At 51.2% G+C, this 14089-nt stretch overlaps 1 protein-coding gene across 3 annotated transcripts; it reads right to left on the bottom strand.

Moving 5' to 3' along the window:
• Positions 1 to 446: 446 nt before the first annotated feature.
• On the bottom strand, positions 447 to 14060 carry LOC102457366 (uncharacterized). 3 transcript variants are annotated; one of them, XM_075914067.1, is made up of 3 exons: positions 13940 to 14060; positions 11053 to 11253; positions 447 to 3620 (listed from the first exon to the last, which is right to left on the bottom strand). In XM_075914067.1, exons 2-3 carry the CDS (start codon positions 11189 to 11191, stop codon positions 2401 to 2403), a joined length of 1359 nt encoding a protein of 452 aa, XP_075770182.1. In that variant the 5' UTR covers positions 11192 to 11253; positions 13940 to 14060; the 3' UTR covers positions 447 to 2400. The 3 variants fall into 3 exon arrangements, with proteins under 3 accessions (XP_075770182.1, XP_075770180.1, XP_075770181.1); XM_075914065.1 differs by having other exon boundaries at positions 447 to 3623; positions 13940 to 14056; XM_075914066.1 differs by lacking the exon at positions 13940 to 14060 and adding an exon at positions 13219 to 13351 and having other exon boundaries at positions 447 to 3623.
• Positions 14061 to 14089: the final 29 nt, after the last annotated feature.

The raw sequence follows: 14089 nt of genomic DNA, 5'->3' as shown, positions 1-14089 counted from the left end.
CAGCCAGTGTAGACAGCTGGCAAGTTTTTCCGCAAAAGCAGATGATTTTGCAGAAAAACTTGCCAGTCTAGACACAGCTGATGGGTGAGGCCTCAGGGTAGGCAGCAGTAAGAGCCACAGTGCGGGCGGGGCCTCAGGGGAAGAACGTTCCTGGAGGGGGTGAGGCATGTTAAGACAATAGTGGCCAGAGGAGAGAACTGAGCAGCCTTTCTTTACAGCTCTATTCACACGCAGGGCGGCTCTGAGTGATCTGAGCCAGGGATTGTCCAAGGAGCCTCCTGGTGATATTCCAATGTCCCTACAGCACAGAGATTCCCTACGTGAAATTTTAGCAATAACCATTGTTTTTCTAATCCACTGTGAACTTTTTAGCAGCTGGAATTTCTAGAATCTTCTTCGTGACAGGAGTTAGGGTTTTGTCTCTAGGGAAATATAAGAGTCTTCAGAGCAAAAAGACTGGATTCAGGGATAGCCACCTCCTACATGGGTGCCCTAACTGTGGGTCTTTCCCTCTCTGTCCTCACCGAATGACTTAGGATTTATACACAGTGGAACTGTTTCACTAGCAGACTGAGGAACCCACATCAGATCAGCTGATAGCTGTGAGGCTCAGGTACTCTCCTGAGGAGTGGTAGAAGTCTGTTCTAAACCCTTAGCTTCATTAAAGGGAGAGGAAGGGCAGACATAAAATAGTCTCCCACATCCTGGGTGAGTATCCTGATGACTGGCCAAAAGGTTATAAAGAGCCCCACACTGCAGAGTTCGGCAGGCTCTAAGAACATCTACTGGACTGGGCCCTGTTGTCAGAGGATCATTTCGCTTCCATGATTCATGAGTTGGAAGAATTATGCACCTATTTCCATAAAAGGGGCAGGGCTTAGGACATGCCACAGTAGCTATTTTACATGGTTCCCCATGTAATGTGGAGATTTAGAGATCCAAGTTAAGGCACCTGTCCCTCCTCATTCATTTAATAAGGAACATTGTCACATTATTCAGTCTTTATTGATCCACTGCCATTTTCCTGATATTGTATGAACAAAAGCATGGGGCATGTCAGTGTCACAAAACCACTATCAGAGAGGAATGAGAAGTCATGGCAGACAAGAAAAAGATGGGCTTAGGTGTGTTACATCAAATGTAAGTAAAGTGACCGAACACAAAACATTCAGATTTCCCAACAACTTATACTCAAGTCCTGTCATAATGTGGGAATCTTATCTCAGCCTCTTGCTCTGCATGGCTCTGTTCTTGGAAGAACATTTCATCTCCAGTTTAATAATGCTGCATGTCCTCACTACACAGCCAAAGTAGGCGTGCTGGACTCTTAGATTTGTTGGAAGAAGGAAGAATTATATTCTCTTGGCCCATACCTAGCCAGCACATTTCTCCTGTGTGTGTCTTGAGTGGATGTGCTTACATCTCAGGAGGGATAAGCAGCGCTAGAAGGCTTTCCAGCACACTTTCCATCTCTGTAGATTCTCTGTTTATTAAGAGCTGTGCTCTCACTGAATATGGTGCATTTAAAGGATTCTTTCCTGTGTGGATTCTCTAGTGGACAACAAGGATTGACCTCCAACAGAGGCCTTTCCTGTCCTTAGAAAATCATAGTCTCTTTCTCATCTTTGGGTTCTCTAATGTGATAGAATGTGTGACCACTGACTAATTTTTTTTTTATTGCACTGCATGTGTCACGTTTCTCTCCTGACAGATGTTGAATGAGGTGTCAGCTCCAAGTGATCTTAAGCCCGCCATCAGTGCAGTTACAGGGGTTTTGTCTTGTGTGAACTGTCTGATGTACAATAGAGTGTGAGTGTTCACTGAAGCGTCTCACAGAGCAGCTATACACAGTGTTCCATACAATTTTTCCCACACAGGTGCAGAATGAATTTTGTTATGGGCACCAAGAGGGAGGGAATGTGACACACATCATCTCCATATTGGTGCACAGAACAAAAATCATGTGGTAGGGGTGGGGCTCAGAGGTTTGGATTGTGGGAAGGGAGCTCAAGGGTGGGGCAAAGTGTTGGATAGCAGGGGTCAAGTTGGGAGTGTGGGCCCTCAGGTGGCAAAATGGGCTTTAGGTGCAGGCCACTCAAGGACTGAAGCAAGGGGAGAAGACTCCCATGAGTTCTCTCTTCCCCAGCTCAAGTGCTGCTGGGAATAGGGGGGAAAGGCATCTCTCCCTGCCATAGCAGCTTTGGGGTTGGGGCTGCAGGACTGTCCCCCAGCCATGGCAAGTCTGAGCCAGCACTGAGATAGTGTGTACAGGTATCTCCCCCCCGACCATAGCCCTAAGCTCCTGTATGGCATTTAATAGGCTGCTGCATGGCCACATGACCACACAACTTAAAGGGAACTTAGGTCATAGGATTTCTCCCCACATTAATTATTTGATGTTCAATGAGGGTTTTGTCCATAGTCAGAGCCGTTGAAGAGGGTCTCGTCAATGTGGATTCTCTGATGTTTAATCAAGTGTGCGTTCTGACTGAAGCTTTTGCCACAGCGAGAGCAGATGTAGGGTTTCTCTCCGGTGTGAATTCTCTGATGACTAATCAGATGTGAACGCTGATTGAAGCTTTTCCCACAGTCAGAGCAGTCAAAGGGTTTCTCCCCTGTATGGATTCTCTGATGTTTAATTAGGTTTGCGCGTTGACAGAAGCTTTTCCCACACTCAGAGCAGATGTAGGGCTTCTCTCCTGTGTGGGTTCTCTGATGATTAATAAGACTTGAGCGCCCACTGAAGCTTTTCCCACAGTCAGAGCAGTAAAAGGGTTTCTCCCCTGTGTGGGTTCTCTGATGTATAACCAGGTGTGCATTCATAGAGAAGCTTTTCCCACAATCAGAACAGTGAAAGGGTTTCTCTCCTGTGTGGGTTCTCTGATGTATAACCAAGTATCCATTCCCACTGAAGCTTTTCCCACAGTGAGAGCAGTTGAAAGGTTTCTCTCTTGTGTGGATTCTCCCATGTCTAACAAAGTCTGTCCTCTGACTGAAGCTTCTCCCACAGTCAGAACAATTAAAGGGTTTCTCCCCTGTGTGAATTCTCCTATGTGTAACCAGGTTTGAGCGACGAGAGAAGCTTTTCCCACAGTCAGAGCAGTTGAACGGCTTCTCTCCAGTGTGGATTCTCCTATGTCTAACAAAGTCTGTCCTCTGACTGAAGTTCTTCCCACAGTCAGAGCAGTTAAAGGGTTTCTCTCCTGTGTGGATTCTCTGATGTGTAACCAGGTTTGAATGATGACAGAAACTTTTCCCACAGTCAGAGCAGTTAAACGGCTTCTCTCCTGTGTGGATTCTCTGGTGTAAATTAAAGGCCTGTCTCCGTTGGAAGACTTTCCCACAGTCACTGCAAGTGTAGGGTGTCTCTGGATGGGAGATTTTCTGTTGAACAGTTTCTGTGTTTCTTTTCACTCCCCTGCTTCTGAGACTGGATTTACCTTGTCCCTCCACTGAACAGTTTCCCTGCTGCCTTTCTGGGCTACACTGATTCTCACAGGTCTTGCCCTGCTCAGGTCTCTGGGAAACTTGCCCTTCAGATCTTTCCAATAACAGCCCACGTGGAGGCACTTGCTCCTGCAGAAGACTCTTCTCATTGTTCTCACTCAGCGTCCCATCACCTACTGGAGCAGAGAGAAAATCAAGACAGGAGTCATTCTCTCTGCTGAGCTAAAAGGAAAACTCTGAAAGAGGAACAGAAAAGGGGGAACACATCCAATACTGGCTGAAAAGGTTGAATAATCATGAGCTGAGTTCATCCTCTTTCCTCACAACCCTTCCCAAGGTGACATATCCAGCCTCCCCCGTCCACCTTGTGACTGGAGTTGAAGAGTCAGACTTGATGAAACTGCACAAGTGACACTTGCTATGAGGACACAGAAATTAGTTTCTGAGTCAGGCTAGTCGAATGCTCAGCTGTGTGGGTGTCACTGATGAACCCCCCTTACGGTCTGTGCCATTACTGCTTCCAGAGCCAGGATCTGAGTTGCCCACCCAAAGAGGATCCTTCCCCACCTTGCACAGACTGGGCTCTGGCTGGTAGAAGATCCCAGGACACACCCACCTGCAGTAAAGGTGCATCCCCCCTGCATCAGGAATGGCCCAGGTGATTTATCAGGGGAGCTGAACACTCTGCTGAGCTCTCTAGGGTACAACTCAGTCTCCTTCATGACCCATTCCATCCCCCCATCCCAGGGCCAGACAGGATCACACTGCTCAGAAGAGGAGCTCTAGTGAGGGCTGGCAGGTCTGACAGTGAGGCCCTCAGGCAGGGCTCAGATGGCAGCAGCCACATGGCAGGTCACTAGAACTTGGAGAGAAAGGACCCAGCAGAGCTCTGGCTTCCCAAGGGTTCTGTCCACAAAACTCCTGGCTCGGGGGCTCGGCTCGCCCTGCTCTTTGGCTCAGGTGCTCTTCTTCAGTGTTTCTTAAACTTTTTAAGACCAAGGAACACCAAACACACCAAAAAATATTTTTTTTTAATGAGAAACACTATTTTTTTTTGTTTTGAGGAAAAAAAAAAATCAAACCCAAAACCAAAATGTTGCCTGCCCCTTTAAGGGCAGCCATTTTGAACTCTATTGTTCTCTGCAGCACACCTTCGACTGTCTCACGGCACAGTGGTGTGCCATGGAACAGTTTAAGAAACACTGCTCTGTTTGAACCAGAAGGAGGCAGAGGAAGTTGTCTAAGCAGCTAAGTTAGGGCTACTCAACACACGGCCCGTGAATTGGAGCCAAAAAAAAAAAGCCGTCAATATAACGGTCTTCTGTTGATATGCATTTTAGTAGTTAAATTCCTGCCCTGTCATTGCTCATTAAAAGTGCTGTCATATGGGTGGAAATCGGGTAAATATTGATTTTTATTAATATCAGCAGAACTGACTTAAATGGGGCTTGCATGTTGTGTAGTCTTGCCTTAATCTGTGTATTCATGCCTATCAGTGTGACAGAAGCTATTTGCATATATTTGCATATATATGCAAACACACTTAAGTTGAGGCCCTCGCCAAGTGCTGAGAGTATCACTGTGGCCCCCGGGACTTTCAAAGTTGAGTAGCTCTGAACTAAGTGAATCCTTGGTGGCTGTTTCAGACTCTGCCTACGTTCCACACCCCTGACACCAACTGCCTGTTCTTTGGTGGGTCCTGCCAGTTGCCCACAATAACTGCTGCTCCTGAGGCTGGCCCTGGTGGTGTTGGGCTGTGCTGCTTTTTCAGGGTGTGTGGTCAATACTGCACCTGAGCGCTCTGTCTGCTGCCTTGGTTCTACTCTGCCAGCAGCAGCAGCTGCTTTGTGTGGTTTCCCCACCTTCCTCTTGTGGCCAGCCTGGCCTCCCGTATATTCTCCCTCCTTCCTCCCCAGCTCGGCTGCACAGAATCTGCCATTCACATTTTCCCATCTTGTGGGCGCATTCCTGACATCTACAGCCAGACCCCTGCTGGGACCGACATTTAGTGCTGGGAAGATCCCTCTGTGATGTTATAAGATTAAAATATGACCATGTAGGTCATTGTGCTACCACAGTTACACAACTGCAATAAACCTTGTGCAAAGTGTATCACACGCGATGTCAGTGGGAATGTTCTGATGTGGCGACTGTGATCATCCCTGTCTGTATGTGGACATCATTTTTGTACCTCACGTTATGAATATGGACCATACACCTGAATTTCAAATATGGCTGCTGCTGTGGAAACACCCACAAGGTAGTTTCCATCCAGGCCAGCCAGCACATTGCGAATGGAGCATTCAGAGTGATGGTCCAACAACAAAACCCACGGCCCATGGAAATCTCATCCCACCAACCGGACTTTCCTATGGACTTTCAGCCAGACAGTGGGCAATGCCAGGGCTCATCAGAGCAGGCAAGGGCATGTGACCAGCTCATGTGACACAAAACTCCATCTCGCCCCTGTGCTTTTCAGCTCACAGTGCTGGAGACTTTGCTTGGAACAATGAGCTCCCTGTAAGCTGTGCAGACGAGCGGCTGCACAGGAGAGATTCACACCTCGCCCAGCAGATCAGCACCGCGTGCACAGCTGGCAGCAGGGGCCCCTCCCCCATCTTGCACTATCCTGCCGCTGCTCCTAGGAGGGACCCTCCTGCTAGCTGGAGGGGGGGGAATGGCAGCGCTGACGTCAGGATGTCCCCCTGTACCCCAACTCCGCAGAGCAGGGCAGAGGGGACACAGCCTGGCTCCAGAGACCACTGAACGGTGACAGGCTGCCTCTCTGACAGAGGCAGTGCTCTGCGTGTGCAATGTCCCCAGCAGCCACTTCCAACGGCCTATCACACACACACACACACACACACACACACACAGTGAGTGACACACAAAAACACACACCCTGTGTCATACACACACCTTCCCCCCCCCCTCGCTCGTGTGCCACATCTGCACAGGGGTCAGGGACAGGGCAGGACAGCTTGCTGTGCCTTAAAGAGACAGCGCATGGGGTTTCCCAGAAACTGGCCCCACAGGAGCCATCACACACACAGACTTTGCCCCCCTTCCCTCTCACACACACACACAACTGATCTGAGTCACTGACAAACACAGCTATGATGCCACACATACACAACACTGTTTCTGTGTCACACACACAGTCACGACTTTTTAAAAATAGGTATTAATCCTAGGGTGTTTTGTTTCTACTGGTGGTGCACAAGAGCACGTGCCAGTGGCCACAACAACATGTTTCCTACACATGGGCGGAAAAAATGAAGGGAACCCTGCCATCCACATGCCAGAGAGCTATACGCCATTTGGCCTCTTCCCTGCTTTGATCTCCATCCGTATTTGATTTCTTTCCCCACTTGTAACTCCTACCTCTTTCTCTTCACTTCCATACAAACCGTGAAAGAATTGGTAACCGTGTGACTCTGGGGTTCAGATCTGAGTTATTTATTGGCCTGGGTGTGTGGCTGGTCCTTTGGCATCAGGAGAAGCCTTTGGTTAATGAAACTTGTTTTAAAACACCGCTCCTCATTAAGTCGAGTGTCTGGGCACTGAAACAAGGCCTGGAATATTAAGGAGGCTGCATTCCTGACTCGTGGTTAGCCAGTGTGGTGAGACAGAAGAATATATTTGTTGCTGGCAGAATGCATCTTATGGGAGAACCACCACCAGGTTTGTGGTATGTCTGCCCGATTTCTCAGCAAACTGTCCTGAGCGTGGTATTCCCAGATGTGACCCACTGAGGCACAGTGACATCCCTGCGAGCTGAGCAGCTCAGGCCGGCTTGCTTGCGTTGTAAGAATGCCCTGTAGGAGGATGTTGGCTTTGTGGAGTCCTTCGGGTGGTGGGCTGGGCTGGCGAGGAGAGGCACATCTTCCCTCGGCTCAGAGATGGGGACGGACAGAGAAGGCGTGTGCCACACAGTACTCCTGCACCTACCCCAGCCCTGCAGCTGCTCCTGCCCAGCACTCCTGCCCCCTAACCAGTGGGCCAGGCTGCCTGCTGCCCTGCCAGTTTTTAAGCCCAGTAGCAATAGTAGCTGAGTGCACGTGGCCATGGCCTGGCTGCCTCATTGCCTAATCAAGTCATGGGGGTTGAAAGATTCGTGGCTCCCGATCCTGAACGTCTCTGTCTCCACAGCAAGTGCTGCGAGAAATGGGAAGTACCTTGGGGTCCTGCACAAACCCTGAGCCCATGTTGCTTTTGTCAAGTGATGGATGAACCACCTGAGGGGATGCGGTGTGGCTCCTGCTTCTTGTGAGCTTTGGAGACTAGGAAGAGAAAAGTCACCTGTCTCCTAGCAGAGGACAGCACCGCTCTTCTGGCCCTAGAGCAGATGAGATAAAGGGCGAGAGTTTTCTATAGCAGCCTTTTCTCTCCACACTGACCAATCTCTGAGTGGCCCTAATGGAGAGCATGGGAGCCCAAGCTCTGGCCAAGTTCTCAGAAGGGCTCTGTGCGATGCCCACGAACCAATCTGCAGGCACCAACGGCTGATCCTGCAGCTCTACCTCACGTTCTGGGATGTCCTGGCCCCGGGCCTTGCCATGAACTGGGCAGAGCCCCATGGCAGTGTGTGACTCCTCCTCTCACAGAGGGGCCCTGTGCACCCTGCTGCTGGAGAAGCGGGACCTCCATGCCCTGAGGAATTGGTGCTCAGCGTCGCTACTCAGCATGGACTCTATGGGCGCAGCCAGTCACAGAGCTGTGATGCACCAGCGCCCCTGGTGCTGTGAGCTGCTCCCCTCCTGGAGGTGGTTTGTCGAGAGCTCACCACGCCACTGATGAGGAATAAATGGGCAGTGGCAGAATGGAGAGGGGCAAGTAGAGGAATCCTCCAGGGCCACTTCCATAGTCTTGTGGTCTTACACCTGCCTCCACTGCCTGCCAGTTTTCTGATACCACTAGCAGCTTGCTGTGCTCCCTCTGAGGTGTTTCCTCTGAAATCACTCAGAGCTGCAGAGATCTCCTCAGCTCCTGAAAGCTGATCTCTGCAACCAGATCTGCCCCATGACCCAAGCGTGGAGCCCTCCTGTCCGAACTCCTCTTGCACAGCTCCCATTTTGTGGAGGTTCCTCAGTTGCCACAGAGGCTGGTCTTGGCTGGTGTCACCAAAGTCAATGACCTCCTGGACGATGGTTGGCAGCCCCACTGGGTGGATGGTGGACCCCACTATGATTGCCCAGTACATAGCGCTGCCGACCCGACGTCCTCCACTCTGTGCTCCAAGAAGTAAAGCCTGCCTTGCCCCTGCCACTGTGGCTCTTCTCAGGCAAGGTGTTCCCCACCTGCCCGTGTCACCCAGCTCGCTGGCGCCGGATAGGCCCCTGCACATCAGCTCCCACCCATCGCTCAGAACCTCTCATTTCAGCTGACTCATATTGAGAATCTCTGTGTCATCCCCAGAGAAGCTCTGCACACTCACATTGCCCTAGTCATCCCCTTGGACTCGTGTCCTGCCCAGACACACACTGGCTGGACGTGCAGCCTCCTCTTCAGGATGAGGCACTCTCGGGGGCCAGCCTGTGTTCTGCCTTCATCCCACGGCCCAGCAGGAATTAGAGTTGGCTGGGCTCTGCCATGGAGCACGGGCATGTTGCGGACTCCATTTTCAGCCTTCCCTGGTGCTTCGTTTGTTCTGGGTGACAGGGAGGCCCAGGCCTGTCTGTATCTAGAGTGTGGCAGGGTTACAGCCCCTTTTCTGTCTCCTCTGGAACCCCTTGCTGAGACTCTTCCTGCACTTTTGTCTTCACATTTGTATTGACTCACTGCCCACATAAGGCCCCACAAGTCTTCAGGCCTCCTCGTTGGCCACCGGTAAAGGCAGCCACACGTCACTGCAGGACAAGGGCATGGCAGGGGTGTGTTCTGTGATTTGGGTCAGTACGACTGTATCTTGAGGCCCATGTTACCCCCAAACCATCCTGCTCAGTGTCCAGTCACCAACACTCAGTCCCGACAAAGCAACATTGGATAACTGAAAACAGCGGCAGAAATAACTGTCCACAGGCAGCATGAGGCAACGTGGAAATCACCGGACACAGGGGGCATGAATGTCCGGAGGGATGAAGCAAAATGCCCAAGAAGCAATGTTTATCCTGGTGCGTATTTTCAGTTCATGCTTTTCCAGGATGACAAGTAAAAACCCTCCAGTAAAAACAAGAAGGGGAAGGGAGGCCCTTGGTATAACAGTACTGATCAATGGCTGGGAACCAGAACAGGCCGGGCCTTGGCAGAATGGTAGCACACTAGGTCCCAGCTAACCATGTAAGCACATTCCAGATGGGGAAAGAGGACAGAAAACACACCGATCTCTGCAGTAACTACAAACACACACTCCTAAGAGATGGCAGAGGAACTCACTGACGCCCTGTGCAAACCAGGGGAGATGAGGGTATAATAGATATGGATATTTTTTTCAAATGAGCAGGTACAAAGATAGGGGGTAACAACACAATAAATCTGGCTGAGCGCCTTAGCCCCCAAATGCAGCCTGGGTCATTCTTTGGCTACGACCCTGAACTGTGCTACATGGGCAAGCCGGATGCTCTAACTCCAGAAAGAGACACCCTGAGTAGCTGTAATGACTCTCTGTGACACTAGCAGCAATTCACATGGCACTGCAGCTGCTATGGGAAGCAAAGATTATCAGTTACAGCAGTACCTGGGATCTCCGGTATCAATCAAGACCCCACTGGGCTATAGGGGTGCTTATATGGAGCTGAGCATCTCTCCTATTTAATGTATTTATCCTTCTCCAACCCTGTGAAACAGGAAGATACTATAATAGCTATTGCAGAGACCGGGGACTGGACACAGTCTAAGAGACTTTACCAATATCACAGCAGAGCAGGAAATTGAATGCAAGTCTCCTGAAGCCAGACACTCACATAGGAAGAAAAAGTCCGTATCCAAATATATTTCACTCTAGTCAGACGACAAGACAGTTGACGTGATTATCTCCATTGCACACAGAGGCAAGTGAGCCCCAGATAGAATAAAGCTGGACTTTTCAAAGAACACAGGCCCTGTGCATGCAAAGCATGTTTATCTACTACAGAGCTACTCCACCACCCCCACCACAGAGCGTGAACTGCCTCATCCATCCTCCCTCAGCCCCAGAATCCAGCCCCTCTCACGGGCAGGAACCAGCATGTCACAGAGATCAGCCACAGGCAAGCAAGGACTCCAGGAACCGCACCCTCCTTCCAAGTGGCTCAGCCCAGTGGCACAAGGAGGACCCCGTAGGCACTAACAGCAGCTGCACTCAGACCCAGAACTCTGGTACCTTCTGTTCCTGTCTGGACCCTTCCACTGACACCTCCGGCCAAGGTACAACATGGGCAAGATGGTGGGGAAGCACATTGAGACCTTGGCTGTAGGAAGAGCTGCACCATTATGTCATGTCTCTGAACCTGCTTCCCCTGGGAGGGGGCGTGGAGGGGACAGTCTCTCACATGGGAGCCAGGATTATTGGGGCTGATACTCCTGACACTAGCGTACAGAGGGAAAGGAGGGACTCTGAACCAAACCCACCTCAGCTGCTCTAGAGCCCACCTAGCCTCTGATACCCACAGGAACAGGAATCCTTACCCAGCCAGCTCACAGCCTCATAATTCTCTTGCATCACATCCCAGTAGAGGGCTCTCTGGCCCGGGTCCAGTAGAGCCCATTCCTCCTCAGAGAAATACACAGCTACCTCCTCGAAGGTCACCGTCTCTGCCACAGCCATTTCCTTTCCCTGGTTCTGCAGGCCATGGGCTGCGCTGGAGTAAGACCTGGGTGTTCTGCAGCCTGTCAGGGGGAGAAGGGCAATTGGAGACATTTCAGAAGGAGCTTTAATCCTTTCCACACCCCCATTCTCCTCAGACTCTGTCCTTAGTGACACACATGCTAGACTCTGGCATTTGGGGCAAATGCTTGAGTCTAGATATTCCATAAACAGCACACACCAGTTAGATCCCAAATCTATATTCATTTCTCTGAATACCTGGCTTGAGTTATAACATTACTGCACCTGCAACGATGGGAGTCACTCCTGTGTATCCAGTGTTTCTGATGAACAAGACATTTATTCACCTGGATGTAGGTGTCTAAATTCAGGCACCCGTCTTTAAAGCCCCCTAGTCTTCATGATTTTATTTGTAGCACAGACCTAGGCATTCTCATCAGGACTAATCTGACAGAGATTTTATAATCCCTCTCCACAACAGAAATTAAGTGAAGTGAATACGACTATGCAGATGCTTATTATTAAACACACGTGCTGAGTGTTTGCAGGATGAGATCCTAAAATTCATGGATTCAGAAGATATCACGCAGTCATATCCCCTCTGCGGCACAGGCCATTACACTTAGCCCAGTTACCCACGCACAAAGCTCTGTTTCCCCAGAGCATGTTTTCTAGAGAGTCACACAGTGTTGATATGAAGACATCAAGGCTGTGTCTAGACTGGCAAGTTTTTCCACAAAAGCACCTGCTTTTGAGGAAAGACTTGCCAGCTGTCTACACTGGCCACTTGAATTTCTGCAAGAACACTGACAATCTAATGTAAGAAATCAGTGCTTCGTGCGGAAATACTATGCTGCTCCCATTCGGGCAAAAGTCCTTTTGTGCAAAAGCTTTTGCGCAAAAGGGCCAGTGTAGACAGCTTAGATTTGTTTTGCGCAAAAAAGCCCAATTGTGAAAATGGCGATTGGGGCTTTTTTGCGCAAAAGCGCGTCTAGATTGGCCACGGATGCTTTTGCGCAAAAGTGCGTTTGCGGAAAAGCACCTGTGCCAATCTAGATGCTCTTTTCCTCAAATGCTTTTAATGGAAAACTTTTCGGTTAAAAGCATTTGCGGAAAATCATGCCAGTCTAGACGTAGCCCAAGAGATGGTGAATCCATCATCTCCTCTGGCCATTTGTTTCAGTGGCTAATCCTCTTCCCTATGGAACATTTGTGCCTCCTTTCTAGCCTGAAATTGTCCGGCTTCACATTGGTGGTTCTCACTGAGCTGTATCCACTAGACTGAAGAGCCCTTGGGGATCCAGCAGTTTCTCTCCATGAGCAGACTGATACAGTGGAAGCCAGTCAGCTCTCAGCCTATTTATTGGTTTAAACCAACCCCACATTGAAACTGAACTGACAGAGCAGTGAAATAGACAAGATTGAAGGTGCTTTACATTGTGTGCTTTAACTTCACACCCCAGAGACAACCCCTTACTGCAGACAGGGAGCTGCAGGCATACAAATGCAAATACCTGTCACAGCAAAGCAGCAGTGTCAAGGGGGATATAGAAGGAGCAGGGGGCCACTGGACACTGCTACCTGGGTAGCAGGTTTAAAACTAATAAAAGGAAGTTCTTCTTCACACAGCGTGTTGTCAACCTGTGGAACTCCTTGCCAGAGGAGGCGGTGAAGGCTAGGACTATAATAGAGTTTAAAGAGAAGCTGGATAAATTCATGGAGGTTAGGTCCATAAAAGGCTATTAGCCAGGGGATAAAATGGTGTCCTTGGCCTCTGTTTGTCAGAGGCTGGAGAGGGATGGCAGGAGACAAATCGCTTGATCATTGTCTTCGGTCAACCCTCTCTGGGGTACCTGGTGCTGGCCACTGTCGGTAGACAGGATACTGGGCTAGATGGACCTTTGGTCTGACCCAGTACGGCCGTTCTTATGTTCTTATGACACTCCACTCCCTGCTGGCAAACAGGGATCTGGAAGCAGCCGGACCCCCCCAGCACTGATGGAGACAGAAAACACGGGACAACTTGCCTGCTTTTAAGAACAAGGCAGGATCCTGCAGCAGGGCTTAAACCCAGCCCTGTCCCTTCCGCCCGGGGCGCTGCTCGCCCTGGCCGAGGTGCTGGGCAGGAGGAAAACAGCAGCTCCCCAGCCACTGACTCTCCTCTGCTTTGGCAGCGCCTCCCGGCTCCCAGCGGTACCTGCTGCAGGCACCGGCCCAGCCCTAGGAAGTGGGCGCTGCTGCACCCCCATCCTGGCAGTGTGGAAACTGCTCTGCCCCCTCTACTGTGCAAACGCGGGGAAACTGCTCTGCCCCCTCTACCGTGCAAACGCGGGGAAACTGCTCCGCCCCCCCTACCGTGCAAACGCGGGGAAACTGCTCTGCCCCCCTACCGTGCAAACGCTCCCCCCACGGGGGTAGTTTTGTTTGCGCCGTGCCCAGACTCTGTTCTCGACCCCGCTGCCTGCCCTGGCTTTGCCCCTGGGCCCCGCAACCAGCTGCGTGATCTCCCCGCCCAGGCGGCCGCTTGGGCCCCTGCGCAGACTTTGCCCCCCTGCAATTTCATGCATCAATGTCCCGCCCCACAAGCTCCACGCGCCAGAGCCCGAAGGGGGGGGGGGTTGCACAGACCCCCCTGCGAGATACCCGGGCTGCGAACCCCCCATCAGGCCCGGTTTGCAGGGGATGCTCCGGCCCCGCCCCCAGCAGCTGCTGCCCGGCCCGGCCCTTTGCCCGGGGCGCGCCCCGCACCTGCAGCCTGTAGCGCGAGTCCCTGCCCCGGGGAGCCCAACCCCGCTGGGCTGGGGCGTGGCCAGGCAGCTCCCGGTCTGAGCTACGCCCTGGAGCTGACCCCGGACCGGAGTCACTGCGCACGCGCAGTCTGACCCCCCCCTCCGCCAT

This window comes from Pelodiscus sinensis, chromosome 32 (assembly GCF_049634645.1).
Source record: "Pelodiscus sinensis isolate JC-2024 chromosome 32, ASM4963464v1, whole genome shotgun sequence".
Classification (NCBI taxonomy): Eukaryota; Metazoa; Chordata; order Testudines; family Trionychidae; genus Pelodiscus; species Pelodiscus sinensis.
The sequence above is the reverse complement of the archived record's forward strand: the minus strand, read 5'-3'. Positions and strand labels throughout refer to the sequence as shown.

Excerpts from the sequence above, each read along its gene's own strand:
- LOC102457366 (XM_075914065.1), bottom strand. The coding sequence starts at position 11,191 with ATGGCTGTGGCAGAGACGGTGACCTTCGAGGAGGTAGCTGTGTATTTC. Across the intron at positions 3,624-11,052 it reads TGAGGCTGTGAGCTGGCTGG|TAGGTGATGGGACGCTGAGT; the intron begins GTAAGGATTCCT and ends TCTCTGCTCCAG.